The 19,484-nt window shown below is 42.2% G+C and overlaps 1 protein-coding gene across 4 annotated transcripts in view; it reads right to left on the bottom strand.

Annotated features, from left to right (window-relative positions):
• The window catches only part of bptf (bromodomain PHD finger transcription factor), a 50,751-nt gene that overhangs the window by 17,150 nt on the left and 14,117 nt on the right, over window positions 1–19,484 (bottom strand). For all 4 annotated transcript variants that reach the window (XM_061748564.1, XM_061748562.1, XM_061748563.1 and 1 more), the window contains 9 exons: window positions 17,972–19,460; window positions 17,710–17,834; window positions 13,861–13,989; window positions 12,350–12,500; window positions 9,314–9,437; window positions 8,968–9,214; window positions 1,450–1,580; window positions 1,297–1,354; window positions 979–1,209 (listed from right to left, as the gene is read on the bottom strand). In XM_061748564.1, coding sequence (XP_061604548.1) covers window positions 979–1,209; window positions 1,297–1,354; window positions 1,450–1,580; window positions 8,968–9,214; window positions 9,314–9,437; window positions 12,350–12,500; window positions 13,861–13,989; window positions 17,710–17,834; window positions 17,972–19,460 — 2,685 coding nt within the window. The remainder of the gene's footprint in view (window positions 1–978; window positions 1,210–1,296; window positions 1,355–1,449; window positions 1,581–8,967; window positions 9,215–9,313; window positions 9,438–12,349; window positions 12,501–13,860; window positions 13,990–17,709; window positions 17,835–17,971; window positions 19,461–19,484) is intronic.

Below are 19,484 nucleotides of genomic sequence, written 5' to 3'. Positions count from 1 at the left end.
CAACCAATTGGAGCAGGAGCTCATTCATGACCTGAAGAGGGCTCTCCACTCTTTTCCGAATAAGGACCATGGCCTCAGATTTGGAGGTGCTGATATTCATCCTAACTGTTTCATACTCAGAATCAGAATCATCTTTACTTGCCAAGTATGTTCAAGAACACACAAGGAATTTGTCTCCGGTAGTTGGAGCCGCTCTAGTACGACAACAGACAGTCAATTGACAGAGAACACTTTGGAGACATAAAGACATTGACAAAAAAACAGTCACTGAGCAGTAAAGGGTTGCTAGTTATCTGGTAATGCCGGTACATTGTTTTTCCTCTACCCCAAACCACGCCAGTGAGAGCTGACGATCCCGGCTTGATGAAGCCAACAGAATCACATCTGCAAAAAGCAAAGATGCAATACTGAAGCCACCAAACCGGACCCTTCAATGTCACGGCTGCGCCTAGACTTGTTTATAAAACAGGGGGCGACATTAAGCCTTTTAGAGGTTGTGGTGGCCCTGTCAGAACCTGTACTGGTCCTGTATATTCATGATATATTAAGTTTTAGTGATTATTTCGTATTTAGCGTCTTTATACTGTATTATTTAAGCTCTTTTAAGAAATTATTAATAATGTCTATAGGTAGGTGGTGGCACGACACCACGACGTACTGGCCCTGGGCCATCAATTCAGTTCTCAAATAATTGACAAAGGGCAGCCTTGGCGGAGTCCAACTCTCACCGGAAAATGCGGGCCAAACTTTGACACTGGTGGTAGAGTGGGCTAATTTGGAACCCTGCCCGAGAGACAGCACAACAGAGCATTCCATACGGATGCCATGGCAGTTAGTAAACCAAAGCAATATTTGCTTGAAAATGTTGTTCGTAAACCGATTTGTTGATGAACAGGGTTTTTTGTAAACAAAGGTTCTACTGTAGAACGTTTTGAGTTTTCTAAATAGACAAAAAAGCAACTGGGCCCCTCACCTGAGCACTCTGTGTTAACTGCATGAGCTGTGCCATAGTGAGTTTGACTTGGCCCTGCTGTGGTCTGTTGGGCTGGGAGGGAGCCACAGGGCGCTGCCCAGGCGCTGCACTTGTAGCACAAGGGGACGGCACAGGAACTGCAGCTCTCTGACCTCCAGTTGTCTGCACAGGAGTAGAGCCAGACACAGCAGCAGATCCAACTGAGCCTTGGCCCATCTGGACCTGTTGGGAATGGCCTAGACAAGAGGAAATAAAAACAGATTAAGGTATTAGCCCTTATGGCTAAATGTATTTAAAATTGAAATGACAAATTGAAATAATACCTTGTGGAGCCAACATAGGACTTGCTCCATGTTGTGTTTGGCTTCCTGCTTTAATCAACTGAAGCAAAAAAAATAGTAAGAATTAATCATGTTTGATATGATGCCGTGCCTGAGGTAAGCCTTAACAAGGTTAAAGTTCAGAAGGCAAAATACCTGTTGTTGCGTGGATGAAGCAGAGTTGGTAGCTCTGAGGTTGATATTGCCAGTTGTAGGATGGAGTGTACTGTACGTCCTCAGGTTTGCAGGTGGCCCAGAGGGGAATATGCTGGTGCATTTCCGCTCATCTGTTAAAAGAAACAATGACATAAACAGAGGTGACAAAACAGAGTGAGCTAAATAAAGAACATGCACAAGTAATAATATAATGCATTGTATTTAAAGTCGCCTTTAAATACAAGGACACCATAAAATCTAATTGTGTATACATATGTACAGTCCCCTCCAAAAGTATTGGAACGGCAAGGTCAATTCATTTGTTTTTGTTGTATACTGAAGACATTTGGGTTTCAGATCAAAAGATGAATATGAGACACAATTTCAGAATTCCAGCTTTTATTGCATGGTATTTACATCACGATGTGTTAAACAACTCAGGACAGTACCTTTTGTTTGAAGCCACCCACTTTTTAAGTGAGCAAAAGTATTGGAACAGACATTATTAAATTAAAGAGCATTTAATATTTGGTGGCATAACCCTTGCAATAACTGCATCAAGCCTGCGACCCATTGACTTCACCAGACTGTTGCATTCTTCATTTGAAATGCTTTTCCAGGCCTTCACTGCAGCATCTTTCAGTTCTTGTTTGTTTCTGGCGGTTTCTCTCTTCAGTCTTCTCTTCACGAGGTAAAATGCATGCTCTATTGGGTTAAGGGGCAAGTCAAAGACATTCCCCTTTCCCCCCCGATTAAGTCCTTTGTTGTTGGCAATGTGTTTTGGGTCATTGTCTTGTTGCATGATGAAGCTTCTCCGAATAGTTTGGATGCATTTTTCTGTAAATTGCCAGACAAAATGGTTTCGTAAACTTCAGAATTCATTCTGCTGCTACAATCATGAGTTACATCATCAATAAAGACTAGTGAGCCCGTTCCAGAAGCAGCCATGCAAGCCCAAGCCATGACATTACCTCCGCCATGGTTCACAACTGGGTTTGTGTGTTTTTGACCATAAGCAGATCCTTTCTTTCGCAATAGTTTGGCCTTTCCATCACTTTGGTAGAGGTTAATCTTGGTCTCATCAGTCCATAAAACTTTGTTCCAAAACTTTTGTGGCTCATCTCTGTAGTTCTTTGCAAAATCCAATCTGGCCTTCCGATTCTTTTTGCTGAGTGGTTTGCATCTTGTGGTATGGACTGCCTCTTCTCTCCAAATCTTCTTCGAACAATGGATTGTGATACCTTCACCCATGCCCTGCGGAGGTTGGCAGGATGTCACTGACTGTTGTCTTTGAGTGTTTCTTCACAATTCCCACAATGTTTCTGTCATCAACTACTGTTGATATCCTTGGCCGACTTGTTCGATGTACCATAATTTCTCGTATATAATGTGCATTTCTCCCCCTAAAATTGTCAAGTCAATAGTGCACATTATACATGGGGATAGGGGCAAATGGAAAAAACTTTCACATTTTATAAATGTATGCCGCCATCTAGTGGTTATGAAAAAGCTGTACACTTTCATTCCAAAATGCCACCACCACCTAGAGGTTATGAGAAAGGTGTACACTTTCATTCTAATATGCCACCGCCACCTACTGGTTATAAAATAAGTGTAGCCTACACTTTCATTCCAATATGACAGGGGTACGTATGACTGTGTATATGTACAATTGTGGTCATAAGTTTACATACCCTGGCAGAATTTTTGAAATATATATTTTTTTATTTTATTATTATTATTATTATTATTATTTTTTTTTTTTTAAATGTGACTGATGACTGAACAACTACTATCATTAATTTCTTTATGGTTATGTTTTGTTTAATGATAATGGTTTTCTGAAATGCTTGATCGTTTGATTTGAATCGATGTGGAGGAGCAGCAGCTCTACTCTGAGGTCCTCCCAGATGACTGAGCTTCTCACCCAATCTCTAAGGGAGAGCCCGGACACCCTACGGAGGAAACTCATTTCGGCCGCTTGTATCCGGGATCTTGTACCCATCTTACAAATTCTGCCTGGGTAATCAAACATATGAGCACAACTGTGTGTGTTTTCTATTTAGTAAATAAAAGTATGGATGTGAATTTAAAAATAAGAGCAAGTAAATTTAAAAAAGTTAAAAAATGTTCAAATAAAGTGCTTAAATTTCTGAAAAATTCTTTGAAAAAAACCTAACAAAATACAGATAATACTTCATGTTTTGATCATATGGGTAGAAGCAAAATCATGCATTGTAAAAATGCATTATACATTGGTAGAAGGATTTTCCAGAATTTTGAGGTCAACTTTGGGGGTGCGTATTATATACGAGAAATTACAGTATGTTTGTTGCTTAGTACACCAGTAGTTTCTTTCTTTTTCAGGAATTCCAAATTGTTGTATTGACGATGCCCAATGTTTATCCAACGACTCAATTTTCCCTCTTCTCTCAGCTTCTTTGCTTTTCTCCCATAGACAGCTCTCTGCTCTTCATGTTTGCTTAACAGCAAATGCAGTTTTCACAGGCGAAACCCAAAGCCAAAAACAAGCACTATGTTTAATCACTCAATCTAAAAGGCAAAAACCTGAGCAACTAGAAACACCCATCAGTCACATGTTCCAATACTTTTTCTCACTTGAAAAGTGGGTGGGTTCAAACAAAAGGTGCTCTGTCTTGAGTTGTTTAACACATCTAGGTGTAAATACCATTAAATAAAAGCTGGCATTCTAAACATTTTGTCTCATATTCATCTTTTGATCTGAAACTCAAATGTCATCACTATAAAACAAAAACAAAGGAATTGACCTTGCCGTTCCAATACTTTTTGGAGGGGACTGTATGTATATTAGGACTTTGAAAAAAGTCGACGAACTTGGTTAAATCAACCACAACAGTAAGTCGAAATGTTTGTTTCAAAACTTCACCGGAACCATGTTTGCGCCACCATCCATGTTTTCCACACAGACATTATTTGCGGATGGACGCACATTGGCCGGGACCATGACGTTGACCTACCCAACATGGCCACCATGTAGGTACGTAGGTCAGCCGAGTTGCTACAGCGCACTGGCGTATCTAGGAGGAGTGGAATGGATCACAAAATCCATGGTGCGGTTCGTATCTCAGTTTTGTGGTCACGGTTTTCGGTTTGGTACATGTTGACTCTCAGGAAAATGTTTTTTTTTTTTTAAATTTACTGAAGTATATCTTCACTGCATTGTTATTTTTTTATTATTTAATATTTTTTTTTTATGAATCAGAAATCTATATCTATGCCAGTGGCATATAATGACAGGAAGAACAATTAAATGCTCTTCCATTGGATGGCAAAAGGTACAATAAAGCGGTTTATCCACCTGTTGCCCTTCATACAACAGATTAGGTCATGGCTTCCTGGAAATATATCACTGTTATACTTATACAGACCTTTTCCAAAAAAAATTAATATCATGGAAAGGTTTATATCCATAATTCCATTCAAAAAATTAAACTTTCATAGATTATAGATTCAGGGCCCACAAATTAAAGTATTTATTTTTTTATTTTTACATAATTTGGGCTTCCAGCTCATAAAACCCACGAAATCAGGAATTCAAAAAATTAGAATACTGTGAAGAAATCACCATTTACTTCTCAGTTTTTGTAAAAAAAAAGAAAGAAATTCGGGTCACATTAACTCAATCAAAATATGGTACTTTCAAAACGATGTTAATCTTCAATACTTGGTTGGGAATCCCTTTGCTTTAATCACTGCCTCGATGCGTCGTGGCATTGAGACAAGCCTGTGGAGTTCCCTGGGAGTTATGGAAGCCCAGAATTCCTTGACGCTTTCTGTCATTTCTTCTTTGTTTTTGGGTCTGGTGCCCCTAATTTTCCTCTTGATAATACCCCATAGATTCTCAATGGGGTTTAGATTCAGCGAGTTGGGTGGCCAATCAAGCACTGTGATGGCATGGGCATCAAACCAGGTTTTAGTGCTTCTGGCGGTATGGGCAGGGGCCTGCTGGAAAATAAAATCTGCCTCCCCATACAGATCCTCAGCATAAGGAATCATTAAGTCCTCTAAAACATTCTGGTAGCCTGTTGCGGTGACCTTGGATTTAAGCAAGCAGAGTTTACCTGCACTGGACATTGCACCCCAAATCATGACTAACTGTGGCTATTTCACACTGGACCTCAAGCATCTTTGGTTCTGTTCTTCAGCAGTCTTCCTTCCTTCCGAACCCTTGATTCCTGAATGTAAGGCACACTTTACTTTCATTGGAAAAGAGGACATGGACCGCTGGCCAACAGTCCAGTCCTCCTCCTCCTTGTCCCAGTTGAGACGCTTCGTACGTTGGCTCAGGCTCCGAAGTGGCTTGACCCGAGGAACCCGACAATAATTGCCCATCTTCCGGATGTGTCTGAATGTGGTGGTTTTTGAAGCTGTGACTCCCGCCTCGTTCCACTCTTTCTGGATCTCTGCTAGATTTTTAAATCTCTTTTTGATAATCCGCTGAAGCCCACGGTCATCTCTTTAGCTGATGCATCTTCTCCTGCCACATTTTTCTCCTTCCACTAGACTTTCCATTGATATGCTTGGACACAGCACTATATCTTACACATCCTATAGAGGGTATTAATGATTGTCTTCTGGGCAGTTGTCAAGTCTGCAGTCTTCACCATATTGAACCCAACTGAGACAATTGAACTCAACTGAAGCAATTTAATGACACCTGGGGAAACCTGTGCACGTGCTTTGAGTTTAGTGTGATTAGTGTGTGACACTTAGTTCAAAACATTTATGGCCATTTATGGCCAGCAAAATATGGGGTGATTTCCTCACAGTATTCTAATTTTCAAATTCCTGATTTCGTGGGTTTTTCTGAGCTGGAAGCCCAAATTATGTAAAAATAAACAAATAAATACTTCAAAATTGTTTAAATTGTGGGCCCTGAATCAATAATCTATGAAAGTTTAACTTTTTGAATGGAATTATGGAAATAAATAAACTTTTCCAAGAGACTAAATTTTTTTGGAAAGGGTCTGTATTTTTGTTTGGTGGTTTAGTGAGGTTTTCTGATGTAAAATAGGTGGCTTGGCTTAGCCAAGGTTGGAAAACACTGGTCTAAAACTCTTAAATAAAAGCTTGTTATTAAATAAGTAATTACATGAAATAGACATTTCATAATTCATATCCAATCGGGGTAGAGGAGTGGTTATATTATCTATCTAATAACAATTATACCGTGAACTCAGCTCATGCATAAAGTTCACTCCATAAACTTTAGTCTCTTCCTTCATGGGAAATGGAGACTATTCTCAATTTTTGGCTCTAAACACCATCACAATGGATTTAAATTAAAACAAACAAGATGTGCTCTAACTGCAGCCTTTCAGCTTTAATTTGAGGGTATTTACATCCAAACCAGGTAAACGGTGTTGGAATTATAACAGTCTATGTATATCAACCACTTTTATGCCTACTACTTTTTATGGGGGCTGGCTAGCTGCGTGCTAGCATTCCATATCCTCGGGTTGTTGAAGTAGGTCTCACGAATATCTCTCAATATCAAATTAGGACTCACAAATGTATATACTGTTGGATTTTTATTTTAGCACTATTAATTTTCCAGTAAATGTGCCCAAACTTATTTTCCTTCCCTACAATGTTGTTTGGGAGCCAAATAAATGCTAAAAGCACGTCTATGGAACGAACTTAAAGGGGTTAGGAAATGTAGTTTTGGATGTAAGCTCACAACCCATTGACAGCGCCACAAACAGGCATTGTGACTACGTTACACAGAATTCAACACTCAAAATATGGGTGGGTTTGGAAATATCCTCCGAGAGCACTCTGCTACACTCCGCACCGTCCGGAAGCACAGAGCGCTCAGAGTAGTGCTGGGGTGTCAAAGTAAGCCATTTTAAACTAAAAAGAAAAACTTTTCTGGAGGAAGAAACAGCAGCCAAACCACACCAGCGTACTCTCTTTTCGGTTCAATAGACAGGTCTCAATCAAATTGGGTTTTTGATTTGTTGGACTATGACGTCTTTATTTCGGAATAGTACAAGGAGTAACGATATGATTCTGATACCGAAGTCTGATTCTACGGTGACCTTGTTTGCTTTGAAAGGTTGCCTTTAAATAAAATGCATTATTAGTATATTATTACTCGTATATGTATATACACGTTTTTGGTTCATACACCAGTGTGTATAACGTCTGATGCCTAGATCAGACTACAAGATTTTAGCCACAATATTGGCCCGATTTTCTATTGCGGGCGATTTCCCAAATCGGACTTGACATATTTTGTCGGGAACGACAAAACGTCTTGTACTGAGACATAATCCACGACCAACGAGTTGGCCCTACAATAGCCCTATAACGCCAAAATGAAAAGTCTAGTTTGTTTGATTTTTTTGGATAGCTTCCATGTAATGTTACGACAACGATAAATCTGCGACAACGTACCTTGACCTAGACCAATAGGATTGCGTATTGTGACCAGCGCATCGCCTCCCGTGCTTGCCTTTGTCAACATTTATTCAGGCGCACAAACCAATGTTTACCGAAGCTTTAGAGCATGATTCGACAGAACACCGGCATGTTTATGTACAAACGTTAGCACTAGTTTGCTAGGCTACATCACGTTTTGTCGCCTGCCTGTAAGCTGTATCGTATTAAAAGTATGTGAACATACCTCAAGCAATCCTTGAATGGAAAGCCCAAAACGTCCTCTCCGAGCACCTGGTGACACCGCATGATTTTTTTCTCTTTTTGTTCATTTTTAGCCCAACATTGCAGCAGCACGCCATTGTTTGAGAACAACTTGTTGTCGCCATAGTAACGGTTGCATCCGGTTGCGGTAAAAGGTAAAAATTTTTGGTCATGACTCACCGACAGTGTTTGATTTAAGATGATAAAACCCAGTCATTGTAATAGACAGGATACGGTTGTATCAGAATACATGTCGTGTAGTGTTGCCACTGTCTGACCGAGATACGGCAAGATTGTGTGTGCAAAATCCTCTCGGACCCTGCCCACCCCGGTCACCAGCTCTTCCAGCTCCTTCCCTCAGGTAGGCGCTACCGATCAATGCAAACTAGAACTACAAATAAAGATGATTCTGATTCTGATTTTATGGCAGTAATCTGACAAAGTGCATTCGTGAAAGAACAAATTGGTCTTGTAGTTTGAGCCAGGCATGAAACCAAATTATATTTAATATTATGATCCATTATATAATTTTCCAATTAGTTTTGATAAAGTGAAACATGATTACTTCTTGATTAAGCTGGGAAGTTATAGTTATTTACTGAAGAGAGAAAAAAAATATTTTCTTGGTTGAATGTTATGCTCCACAGATTTATCAGAGAAACCCAGTGAGCTGGATTAAGTTTGGGTATAGGGTGAAGTCGGTATTCAACCACTAAAATTGCTCAGGAATGCAAGTAAATGATTATAATTTCACTTTTTATTTATCAAGAAATAATGTGGTTTAAGTATTTTTTTGTATTTTAGATGGATTGCTTGTATATACAAATTTACCTGTATTACTACTGGTCTGACCCTGCCTGACCCAGGTGGCAAAAGACTGGTGGAAGTTCTTGTCTTGCTGCAGGGAGACTGGAGAGCCCAGTTTGGAGGCCAAGACCATCTTGGTCCCTGATGTGACCTGACCTGTTCTCTGGCCCGTGGACACAGGCGTACCAACAGAATTTGAAGTGCTGGATGAGGTGGTGGTGGTGGTGGTGGTTGTTGTAGCTGTGGGTATGGCTTGTTGCTCAAAGCGTTTCTAAAAAGGGCACATAAGTGAAACTTTACCACCAATCTGATCAAGGTCTTCTAAAACCGTTCAAAAGTAGGTGACTCCAGAATTGTGCCGTCTTCTCACCTGCTGGGCAGCCAGTCGCGTTTGTTTAAGCTGATTCTCCAAATGCGCCTTGACATCCTCCGCACTCTTCAGAGTACTGACTGTCTTGGACGAATCTTCACCCTGTGATTTCTCCTTCTCCATTCTGCAAGAGCAAGGAAAAGGGTAATTGGACTAGATTTATAAAATGCTATTCCATTGAGGTACTCAATGCCCTATTAGTGTTGCCTCATTCACACAGTAACGAAAGTTGAAATATGTATAGTAAAAATAAGTAAGTACATATATAATCGGAAGTAGTAAAATAGTAAAGATGCACCAAAATGAAAATTCTTGGCCGAAACGAACAAACAAAAACAAAGGAGCCCAAGGGCGAACACCCCAACCCAAAAAACTAAATAAATTATGCCAAATATTACTAAAATTGCATTTTTGGCTCTGTACTAACCTTACTAAATACAAGGCATTGCAATTGCATGAATAATTGTCAATACTTCAAAGAACAAATCAATTACAAATGAAAATATTTAGCACTGACATTCCAAAAATGCACAGATAGAGCTGGGCAATATGGGAACAAAATCCTATCACTAGGGGTGTAATAGGGCTGCACGATATTTTGTTTGAGCATCGTCATTGCGATGTCCGTGTGCGCAATAGTCACATCGCTGGCTCTGCTGCGATGTTGGTGTACTGTAATACAGTACGAGGGGTGGGGGGGGGGGTGACAGTACAATATAAATCAGCAATAAACATGACAGTTAAATAATACATTCCAAGAACCACTATTAACATACATAGAAACGACAACAACAATTAACGTTACAATTAGGACGTTAATTATTGCAAAAAATCCACATTGCATTGTGGGAACTGTGCGGCCTGAGGTCACATATGCTTGTATTTGCTAGAATTAGCAGCTAGCTTTGTGATCGATCACGCAAATAGTTAAACAGCGGGCGGGCCGTGCGCTGTCTGGGCTTCCTCTTCATTACAGTTTGATTTAGTTTTTACATATACATATATGTTTATATATGTATATATATATACATACACACATATATACATACACATATATTTTTGTATATATACATGTATATATATACATATACATATATCCAAGCTGTCATCGGGCAGGAGGCGGGGTACACCCTGAACTGGTTGCCAGCCAATTGCAGGGCACATAGTAACAAACAACCATGCGCACTCACATTCACACCTACGGGCAATTTAGAGTCTCCAATTAATGCATGTTTTTTGGGATGTGGGAGGAAACCGGAGTGCCCGGAGAAAATCCACGCAGGCACGGGGAGAACATGCAAACTCCACACAGGCGGGCCCGGGGATTGAACCCGGGTCCTCAGAACTGTGAGGCTGACGCTCTAACCAACACACACATCCCAAAAACATGCATGAATTGGAGACTCTAAATTGCCCGTAGGTGTGAATGTGAGCGCGGATGATTGTTTGTATGTGCCCTGCAATTGGCTGGCAACCAGTTCAGGGTGTACCCCACCTGCTGCCCGATGACAGCTGGGATAGGCTCCAGCACGCCCGCGACCCTAGTGAGGAGAAGCGGCTCAGAAAATGGATGGATGGATAGAAAAAAAATTATAGTATTTGAGACCCTGGATATATATCACGATATAAAAGAAATCACTTTTTTTTCTCCTTTTACTCTTAACCCTTTGAATTAAATATTTTCTGTCAAAAGGTGAACCTGACATGTACATTATACAACTGTGTAAGACAAATATAATGGATATTCATAAACATGTATAGTCTGACATTGTAAAAGCTTTCAAATTCCAATTTATGCCCAGTGAGTTGGTAACAAGGGCCCATCAGTTTGATCGACTTGAATCCCTTATTTTCATTGTGTTCACTGGGAACATGTCTGCACACTGTTTCACTCCTGTCACTTCTCATTTTCTTTTCTTTTTTCCATTGCTCTCCCACGGCTGCAGCAGTACAAACATTAGCACCTGTTGCGCCTCACTGTTATACTCGCACGGGCGGCGACCGCGCTGACGTCACTCCGGCTATCACCCGCGCAGTTTGCCTTTATACTCGAGCACAACCCACGCACGCTGTTTTGTAAATGTCCTGCAGTTCTCCCCCAAGTTGAGGGTGTCGCTGGTATTGTCTAGGACACCACAGGGTGCAGTTTCATCTGCATTTTATGGCCGTTTCCGGTAGCCGTTTTTCCTTTCCTTTCCAGAACAAGGAACGAAGCAACAACAATGGCGACCGTGGAACAGTGTTTGCTAGAACAAATGGACCTAGATGACCAGATGATATGTTTAATTATACTGCAAAATCAATCAAGAAGGCGGCGGCATAGGTGGTATGCGGAACCAAGGGGAAAGCTGAGTAAGTCATCACCGCATGTGACAAAAACGGACCAATTACGAGAGATGATCTCCATGGCATTCTGCGCGCAGCGACAATTTTAGCCGTGTGCGCGTCAAGTGCCGCGCGGACCTATGCGTCGGTCACGTGATGCAATGCGGGCACTGTCGGCCGCGCGAGCGCGGGAGTATAAAGAGGCCTTTAATGTACTGTGTGCGTCACCCTAACTTGGCATGGTTCTATTGATGCCACATGATTAGTTCAGAGCAGAGGAACTCACATTATTATTGGCTATTCATATTGTCTGTCAAAACATGGACGAATGCAATCTATTACAGTCTATTGACTGCATCTGTTTATCAAGGAACACTTATTTTGAGATATGTATCTTTATCGTTTTATTATCGCTCAGACCTAATTAAGACATATTTTGTCAGACCGTCGCAGCCGCTAAACAGCAAGACCTAGACACCCAGGAAGAATGCCACCTTGTTGGTGGCCCCTCCGAGCTTTATCCAGAGAAGCGCACGCTGGCCGCGATTTTTGCTCACGTCATCACAATATCCTATTTTGGCCGTGTTGTTTCCGGGACAAAAGTCTTTCGGCTGAAAACCGAAAATGCACTTTTAGGCGATTTTGGGCCCAAAACATTCGGTGACCGAATTTTGGGTGAATCCCTAGGAAAAAATGACTGCTGACACTCACTTTTCTGCAAACGCTCTAATCTCCCACAGCTCCAGATCCTCTTCAGGAATCCATGTCTCCACAGCAATAGGTCCAGTTGGCTTGGTTGACTCCTGTTTCTTTGGCCTCAAGGCACTTGATCGCAGCCCTTTCCTTTGTGGAGTTGGACTTTCTACTTATAGAAAAGGGAAATAGTTAATAAAGGGTTGTTAAAACTGCAACAACGCCTGGCCTTTCTGCCGCACACCAAGCGACACGGTCGAACGAGACTTAACTGGACAATTGCGATTAACACCTGACGATTGACCCTCACACATACCAATTGGCTGCAACGGAAAAACTGTGACCCTCTCATTGTTCACATCAGGAAACAATGTTTTGAGGCTCCACATAAAGTGTAATGTTTTTTTAAATTATTATTATTGAAGCACAAACAACATGGGCCGATTGTGAAGGAAAAAACGAACTGCTCTCGCCGCTGTACCTATATTATAATAATACAAAGAGAGGAAAGGAGCGAAAAATAAAGGGAGAGGGCTTGGATAGGCATTTGCAATCATCGCCCCATTCACTGACTGCACGCAGAGACAACGCTTTTAGCAAGAAGTACATATGAAATTATAGTTAACTATCATTGTAAAAACACAAAACAGTGGTGCCTTTAGATACAAGCCGTCAGTTGGACAATTTTTTATTTTGAGTTACGAGATTTCGAGTTATTCATGCGCTTCAGACCTCCCACCACTAAATTGCGGCTGCAAACTTCACAATTTCCGGCCACCATAGATTCACATACATTTCCTTGCAGTGGAGAAGGACAATACATTAAGTGCAGACGCGTTGTGTGCTCGCATTTTCCATGTTTCTTTTCTGCCAAATTACTTTTTTTCCCCCCCTCTAATTATGGGTCCTAAGAAAGCGATTGCTGAGAAGAAGAAACGGATGATGACCATTGAAGTAAAGCATGAAATCATAGAAAAATAGGAGCTAGTTTAATCTACTTCGCGAAGGAGTGCGAGCATACCATTTCTACAATTTATACTACAGTATACTGAGGCCGAAAGAGTCAAAGACAATAACACCAGCCAAGGGGTATGAAAATAATTTCCAAACTGATTAAAAAATTTTTAAAAATTAGTGTTGGTGTGGTTGAAGGAGAAGTGCAGCTCACGGGAGCTACAGTGACGGAGAGCATTATCTGTGAGAAGGTGTGAGCCATTCATGCGGAGTTGCTGCTGCAGTCCCCAGGCACTTCAACAGGCAAAGTACTGGACAACTTTAAAGGAAGTCAGGGCTGGTCCGAAAATTAAGGAGGACCACTTAACAGCCGGGTACCATTACATCTGCAATGTTTCAATGTCCTTCATCTGCGATTCAAATTTAGAATCGCACCAAATGTAGTTGCCGACTGTCGACCACCCATGAAAGCTCCCTGCAGAACCCTCCACACTGCACTATAGTTCAGTCGTGTTTGGCTGCGCCGGTCGGTGTGCGGCCTTACACTCCCCAATCTACTACAACATAAATGTTACCTTTTGGAGTGTCCCTGTTTCCGAGGGGACAGATAATCTTCCTGATACAGTATTCCGAGTAGATGCCATAAGGCCCCACATCTCGGCGTTTTATTATCTCTGTTGTGGTGACATTTGTGTCTGTAGTTTCTGGGAAAGAGGATCAAATACATGTTAACACAGTATCCACCCATCCATAATCTATAGCACTCCGGGCAAGCTGGAGCATGTCCCAGCTGACTTTGGGCGAGAGGTGGGGTACACTCTGGATGTGTCGCCAGTCAACTGCAGGGACATATAGACAACCATTTACATTCACACTTATTGGCAATTTACAGCTTTAACCTGAGAAGCATGTTTTAGGTATGTGGGAGGAAACGCGAGAACCCGGAGAAAACCCATGCAACCACATGCAGAACATGCAAACTCAACAAGATAACCCAGAATCTCTCAACTGTGAGGCAGACGCAGTGTCCAAAATTCCCTCGTGTGTCGCAGGGGTTACGTTCCAAAAATAACCCGCGATAGGTGAAATCCGTGAAGTAGGAAACTGTATTTTTTACATTATACCATGTGTTTTAAGGCTGTAAACCTCACCATTAACATTTTCTCACATTTCTCTCTTGTTTAAACATGCTCAAATTTCAAACCTTTGTAAGAAAAATAAGTGCATTATTATTATTATTGTTGTTCTTGTACTTATTATTATTATTGTTAATATTATTGTATAACGAAACAAAGGTCAAAACCTGTTTTAAGGCCCAAACATTTGTTTAAGAAATTAAAATGTAAACATTTTCTGACAAATAATGATGACAATTTTTAGAACTAACGAATTTAATTTTAATGAACAACATATGAGGTTGGAAACATAAGAAATTATTAATTGTGACTTATGCGTATTTCACGCTTACTCTGACCGTCCCTCTTTGTCCTGACGCCGCTCCGCTGTAGCGTCCTTTTCCACTGTCTTTTTCCGAGAGAAGAACATAGTTATAGGTAGTTGTTGCCGCTCTTTTTTCTTCTGGACGAGAAGATTCTTATAAAGAGACATGCCACCTTCGATAGTTGCCTTTTGGGTTCGACCGGAGGTGCACTTGTCGGTACAGCACGTTTCGTCGACATTGTTGGTTATGTCTGGGAGAAAACTTGCAAACAGGAGGCATTTTAGAGTCACACTGCTAGCAATGGAACAATAATTTAAATTTACCAAGCCAAACGCATTCTGTGCTGTACAGGAGACATGGCACGGAGGAGATGGATTCAAATTGGTCTACAGTACCATAGCCAATCAGTACGCAGAATACAATGCGGGGTTTGACCGCTGTAAAAAAACAGCATGCAAAATTGCACTGTAAAAAAATCGGAAGTCGTGACTCTGCGATAGTTGAACTGCGAAGTAGCGAGGGTTCACTGTACACTAATTTTTGCATTTAAAATTGTGGAAAACCCCACGTTTACTGGAAGTAATGTCTTTTACACGGACCAAAATTTTCCTTTAGCATCCTCTTTCACGCGCACCCTTCCCCCTTTAACGTCTGGATGCTGTCGTCAGTCACGTCCACCTTTCCTCTATATAAGCAGCGTGTCGGCAGGAAATGCTCCCAGTCAGTCAAGCGGAGCGCTCATCAAAGTCACACAACAACATTTACAGATTTTGGAACTCTGTGCACACATAAGGCGCGCCGCATTATAAGGCGCCCCGTCCATTTTGGAATAAATTTAAGACTTTTAAGTGTGCCTTATGGTCGTGAAAATACGGTAATTACTTTTGCTACTTTACAAACCACCTGAATAATAATGACACGATTGATTGTTGTTGCTGGTGGACTCACAGCTAGCAGTGGCTAACTGCTAATGCTAATTATGCTGGCAACAGAGAGTGACAGGTTGGACTGACTGCAATCACGTTTTTTTTTCTTTCCACATAATGATTTGTGTGGTACTTCTTCAAAATGAATAAACAGTGTTGTCCATTTTTGAAGGTGCCGACCTTACACATCGTCTAGTTATAATAGCATTGCAACATGTAGCTTTGGAGACTCCGCGTCGCCGCCACACAACCGGCAACGCCTCCATCACCGGGGCGAAGATGGGCTGCTCTCAACTCAGCAGGCACCGAGAACGGCTAAGTCAGCTTCTGTTTACTTCCGCTACTTGCAAACGGAAGTGCAGCAGGAAAAGGACGTCTCTGATTGGCTGTTGTCACGCATGTTCCCGTCATGTGAGAATGAGGAAATACCCACAGAGCTGATAACCAAGATCGGCGTTATTAGGAATTCCACCCACTTTCATGGCAGCACAAGCCCTGCTCCAATATTACCGTATTACCGGAGACAAATTCCTTGTGCGTTTTGGACATACTTGGCAAATAGAGATGATTCTGATTTTCACGACCATAAAGCACACTTAAAAGTCTTAAATTTTTTCCGAAATGGACGGGGCGCCTTATAATGCGGCGTGCCATATGTGTGCACCGGGTTCCAACATCTATAAAGGTTTTTGTGTGATGAGCGCTCCGCCTGACTTTTTTTTTTTTTTTTTAGCATTTCCTGCCGACACGCTGCTTACACAGAGGAAAAGCGGACGTGGCTAAAGCCACACCCCCAGTAGGTATATAGCGCCGGGGTGTTTTTTTTTTTTAACCGCTTGAATGACTGGGCGCATATCCGGGGTGTGCATTGTGCAAAACAACATCGGTTTGGCTAAGGACCCACGAAAATGTCACCTACGAAGAGACACGCTTACGAAGCACAGTTTAAACTGCAAGCTATTAGTTACGCGGAGGAACTTGGGAATCGAGCAGCTGCGAGAGAATTCAAGATCAACGAATCCATGGTTCGCAAGTGGAGGAAGCAGGAAAACGAGCTTCGCCAAGTCAAGAAGACGAAGCCGAATTTCCGCGGAAAAAAATGAAACACAAAACGCGGAAACAAGGTGAGGTGGCCCGAGTTGGAAGACCAACCCGAACAATGGATTAATGAGCAAAGAACAGCCGGGAGAAGCGTCTCTCCAGTCACCATTCGACTGAGTGCAATAACTTTGGGCTTGCCATCATTCCGGGAGGCTAGATGAACCACTGGACATCCGTGTAAACAGGGCGTTCAAAGTGAAGTGAGCGGCTTGGGAGCCATGGATGACAGATGGCGAACACAGCTTTACTAAGACTAGGAGGCATCGCCAGGCGAGTTACGCCACAATTTGTGAATGGATTGTGGATGCTTGGGCTAACGTGTCTGCTTGCACTGTTGTTCGAGCTTTCGCACGGCAACGAGACTGACTCGAACCTGGGGTGTTAGATTGAGAACTTGCCCAGCTGTTCATTTCGGATACAGAAGATGAGGACTTTGATGGATTTGTGGATGAGGCTTGATTAAACAATAACATGAGTACATTGTTAAATACTTCAATAAAGTACAACCGAACTCAGTTTTGCTCCCGCTGCCTTTTTAAAAACATTGTTTTAGCGTGCATGCATGCTACCGTATGTTTTAAGCTAGCGTATGTTTTACCATGCCTGCGCCCAATAATACGGTGCGCCTTATGTATGTGTTAAATACAGAAATAGACCCCGTGACTGAGACTGCGCCTTTTAATATGGTGCGCCCTATGGTCGTGAAAATACTCTACTGGCTCCAGGAACCGCGCCGCTGCACTATGATTAGCGCGTGTAAGTTTGTGTATGTGGGTGCAAATGTTTACTCCCCACATGGCGAGTAGCACTCTGAGGCTCACTCGCCAAACGGATAATTTAGTCGCATTTGGCACCTGGCGAGGTCTAATTTCGGACCCTGGGCAAATGATGAGCCATTCAAAGGCAAATAAAGGAGCAGCACAAATGGAAGAAATCAATTCGGATACAGTTCCTACCTTTCCGTGTAAGTCCTACAGCAACAGAGGGCTTCACAGCCATGTCATCCCACCTTAGAGTGGCCCAGAGTAACCTGAGCATCAGGCTAACCCCTGCCAGCGATCTCACTGTCTGAAGACGGTACCTAAACAGGGAAAGATTAGGACACTGCATATTCAAGAGATGGTAAAAATACATTTATATTTATAGCCTTAAAGAATAAGCATAGTGATAAACATTTCAAGTGTCATAAAGAGAAAAAGATGTAGCTGTGATGCCAACCTCCATGTGATTCCAAATGTGGGCCGAGGTGAGGGGTAGGGCCATATATCCAGGGCTGGCTTGGCATTGTAGTTGAAGATGGGAACCTCTCTGAAGCCTCCTCTCCTCGCGAGCCTCTTCAGGTCATCATTGGGCAGGACAAATATGCTCTTTTTGCTGCTTTTGGTGACAAATTTGCGATAGGATGGCAGGGCTGTGCCTGATCGCGCCTTCTTACATTTTGCGAACTTGAGAAGACTGACTCTCTCAGTGGTGGTATACTGTTTGCTTATCATCATGGAGTTGCTTGTGGCTGAAGTACCGGCGCCCAGTTTTGCACTCGTAACGGCTGACACTGGCTTATTGGTGGAGGTTGGAGTGGAAGAGACTGCTGAAGTTTGGGTGTTGTGAGACTTTAGGACATTTTGTGTGGATGTCTTTACATCAATTATACTACTGGCTTGGTCACCATAATTAAGGCAAGAGGCAACAGTAGCAGGCACTGCCCCTTCCGAACCTATAAGCACATCCTTACTATTACTTACAGCATTTTGAGGATCTCCTGTATCTACTACATGATTCTCTAATTTGGGGACCTTTGTGGGAGGTGGATGACCGTCGTAGGAAGCATCATTTTGGGAGAGATTTCCATTCATTAGGCCTTTGACAGGCTCTTTGTTGTCACCTAGGACTTGATTCTTCAGGTCTGAGTTGATGTTTGAATTTGAAGGGACAGGGATCAGAGTTTCTCCATTCACTTGCTCTGCATTGATCTTGCTTTGGTCGGCCTCCATGAGCTCCCCATCAGTCTGCCGACTGCCTTGATCAATTTCGTCAAAGCTGCGTTTCTTTGTGTTCTCTCCCACTGGCGCCACCTCTTGTTTCTGAGTTTTCTCCTGGCTTTCTATTGCTTCAGATTTATAATTGTTTTTACCGTTGAGCCCACTGATTTCTGTGGATCCTCCGTTCACTTCTTTGTGCGCTCCAGAACCTCCACTATTCCCATGCACGATACTGATTTTTCTTTGCATGCTATGGTTCATCACTGTGGAGTCCGATTTGACGTCCGTGCTTATTTTGAGCTCCTTACCTTCCTGTTCAAACTCCAACTTTTTAACGACAGGGTCTTTCAACTGCTTGTCATCCTCCTTTTCTGCGACTTTAACGCACAGGCTCACAGCAGGCGGCTGTTTAGCTGATACAGTTCCTTCCGACTTAACTACAGCAGAAGCCATTTTTGAGAGAAGGGTTGCTTGTTTCAACCACTCCAGTCTCTGCTTCTCCTCCAAGGTGAACTGTTTGACACGCCGCTCCAAGAGTCCATCCAATTTGGAAGGCTTTACCTTCTGCTTATAAGATGTTCGCAAATGGAATCCTTCGCTGACGTTGACAACGTCATACAAATGCTTCGGTGCAGTGGTCTCCTCCTTGGTTTGGTCAACTTTCTGGATTGGCTCTTCTTTTACAGGCTGCACAGCGGGCAAGGAAGGGCCTTTGTTTTCAACATGTTCTAGAATAAATAGGGCAGTAAGAT

Source organism: Phyllopteryx taeniolatus, chromosome 16 (genome assembly GCF_024500385.1).
Source record: "Phyllopteryx taeniolatus isolate TA_2022b chromosome 16, UOR_Ptae_1.2, whole genome shotgun sequence".
In the NCBI taxonomy this organism is placed as follows: domain Eukaryota; kingdom Metazoa; phylum Chordata; class Actinopteri; order Syngnathiformes; family Syngnathidae; genus Phyllopteryx; species Phyllopteryx taeniolatus.
Note: the sequence above shows the minus strand (reverse complement) of the source record. Positions and strands in the feature narration are given on the sequence as shown.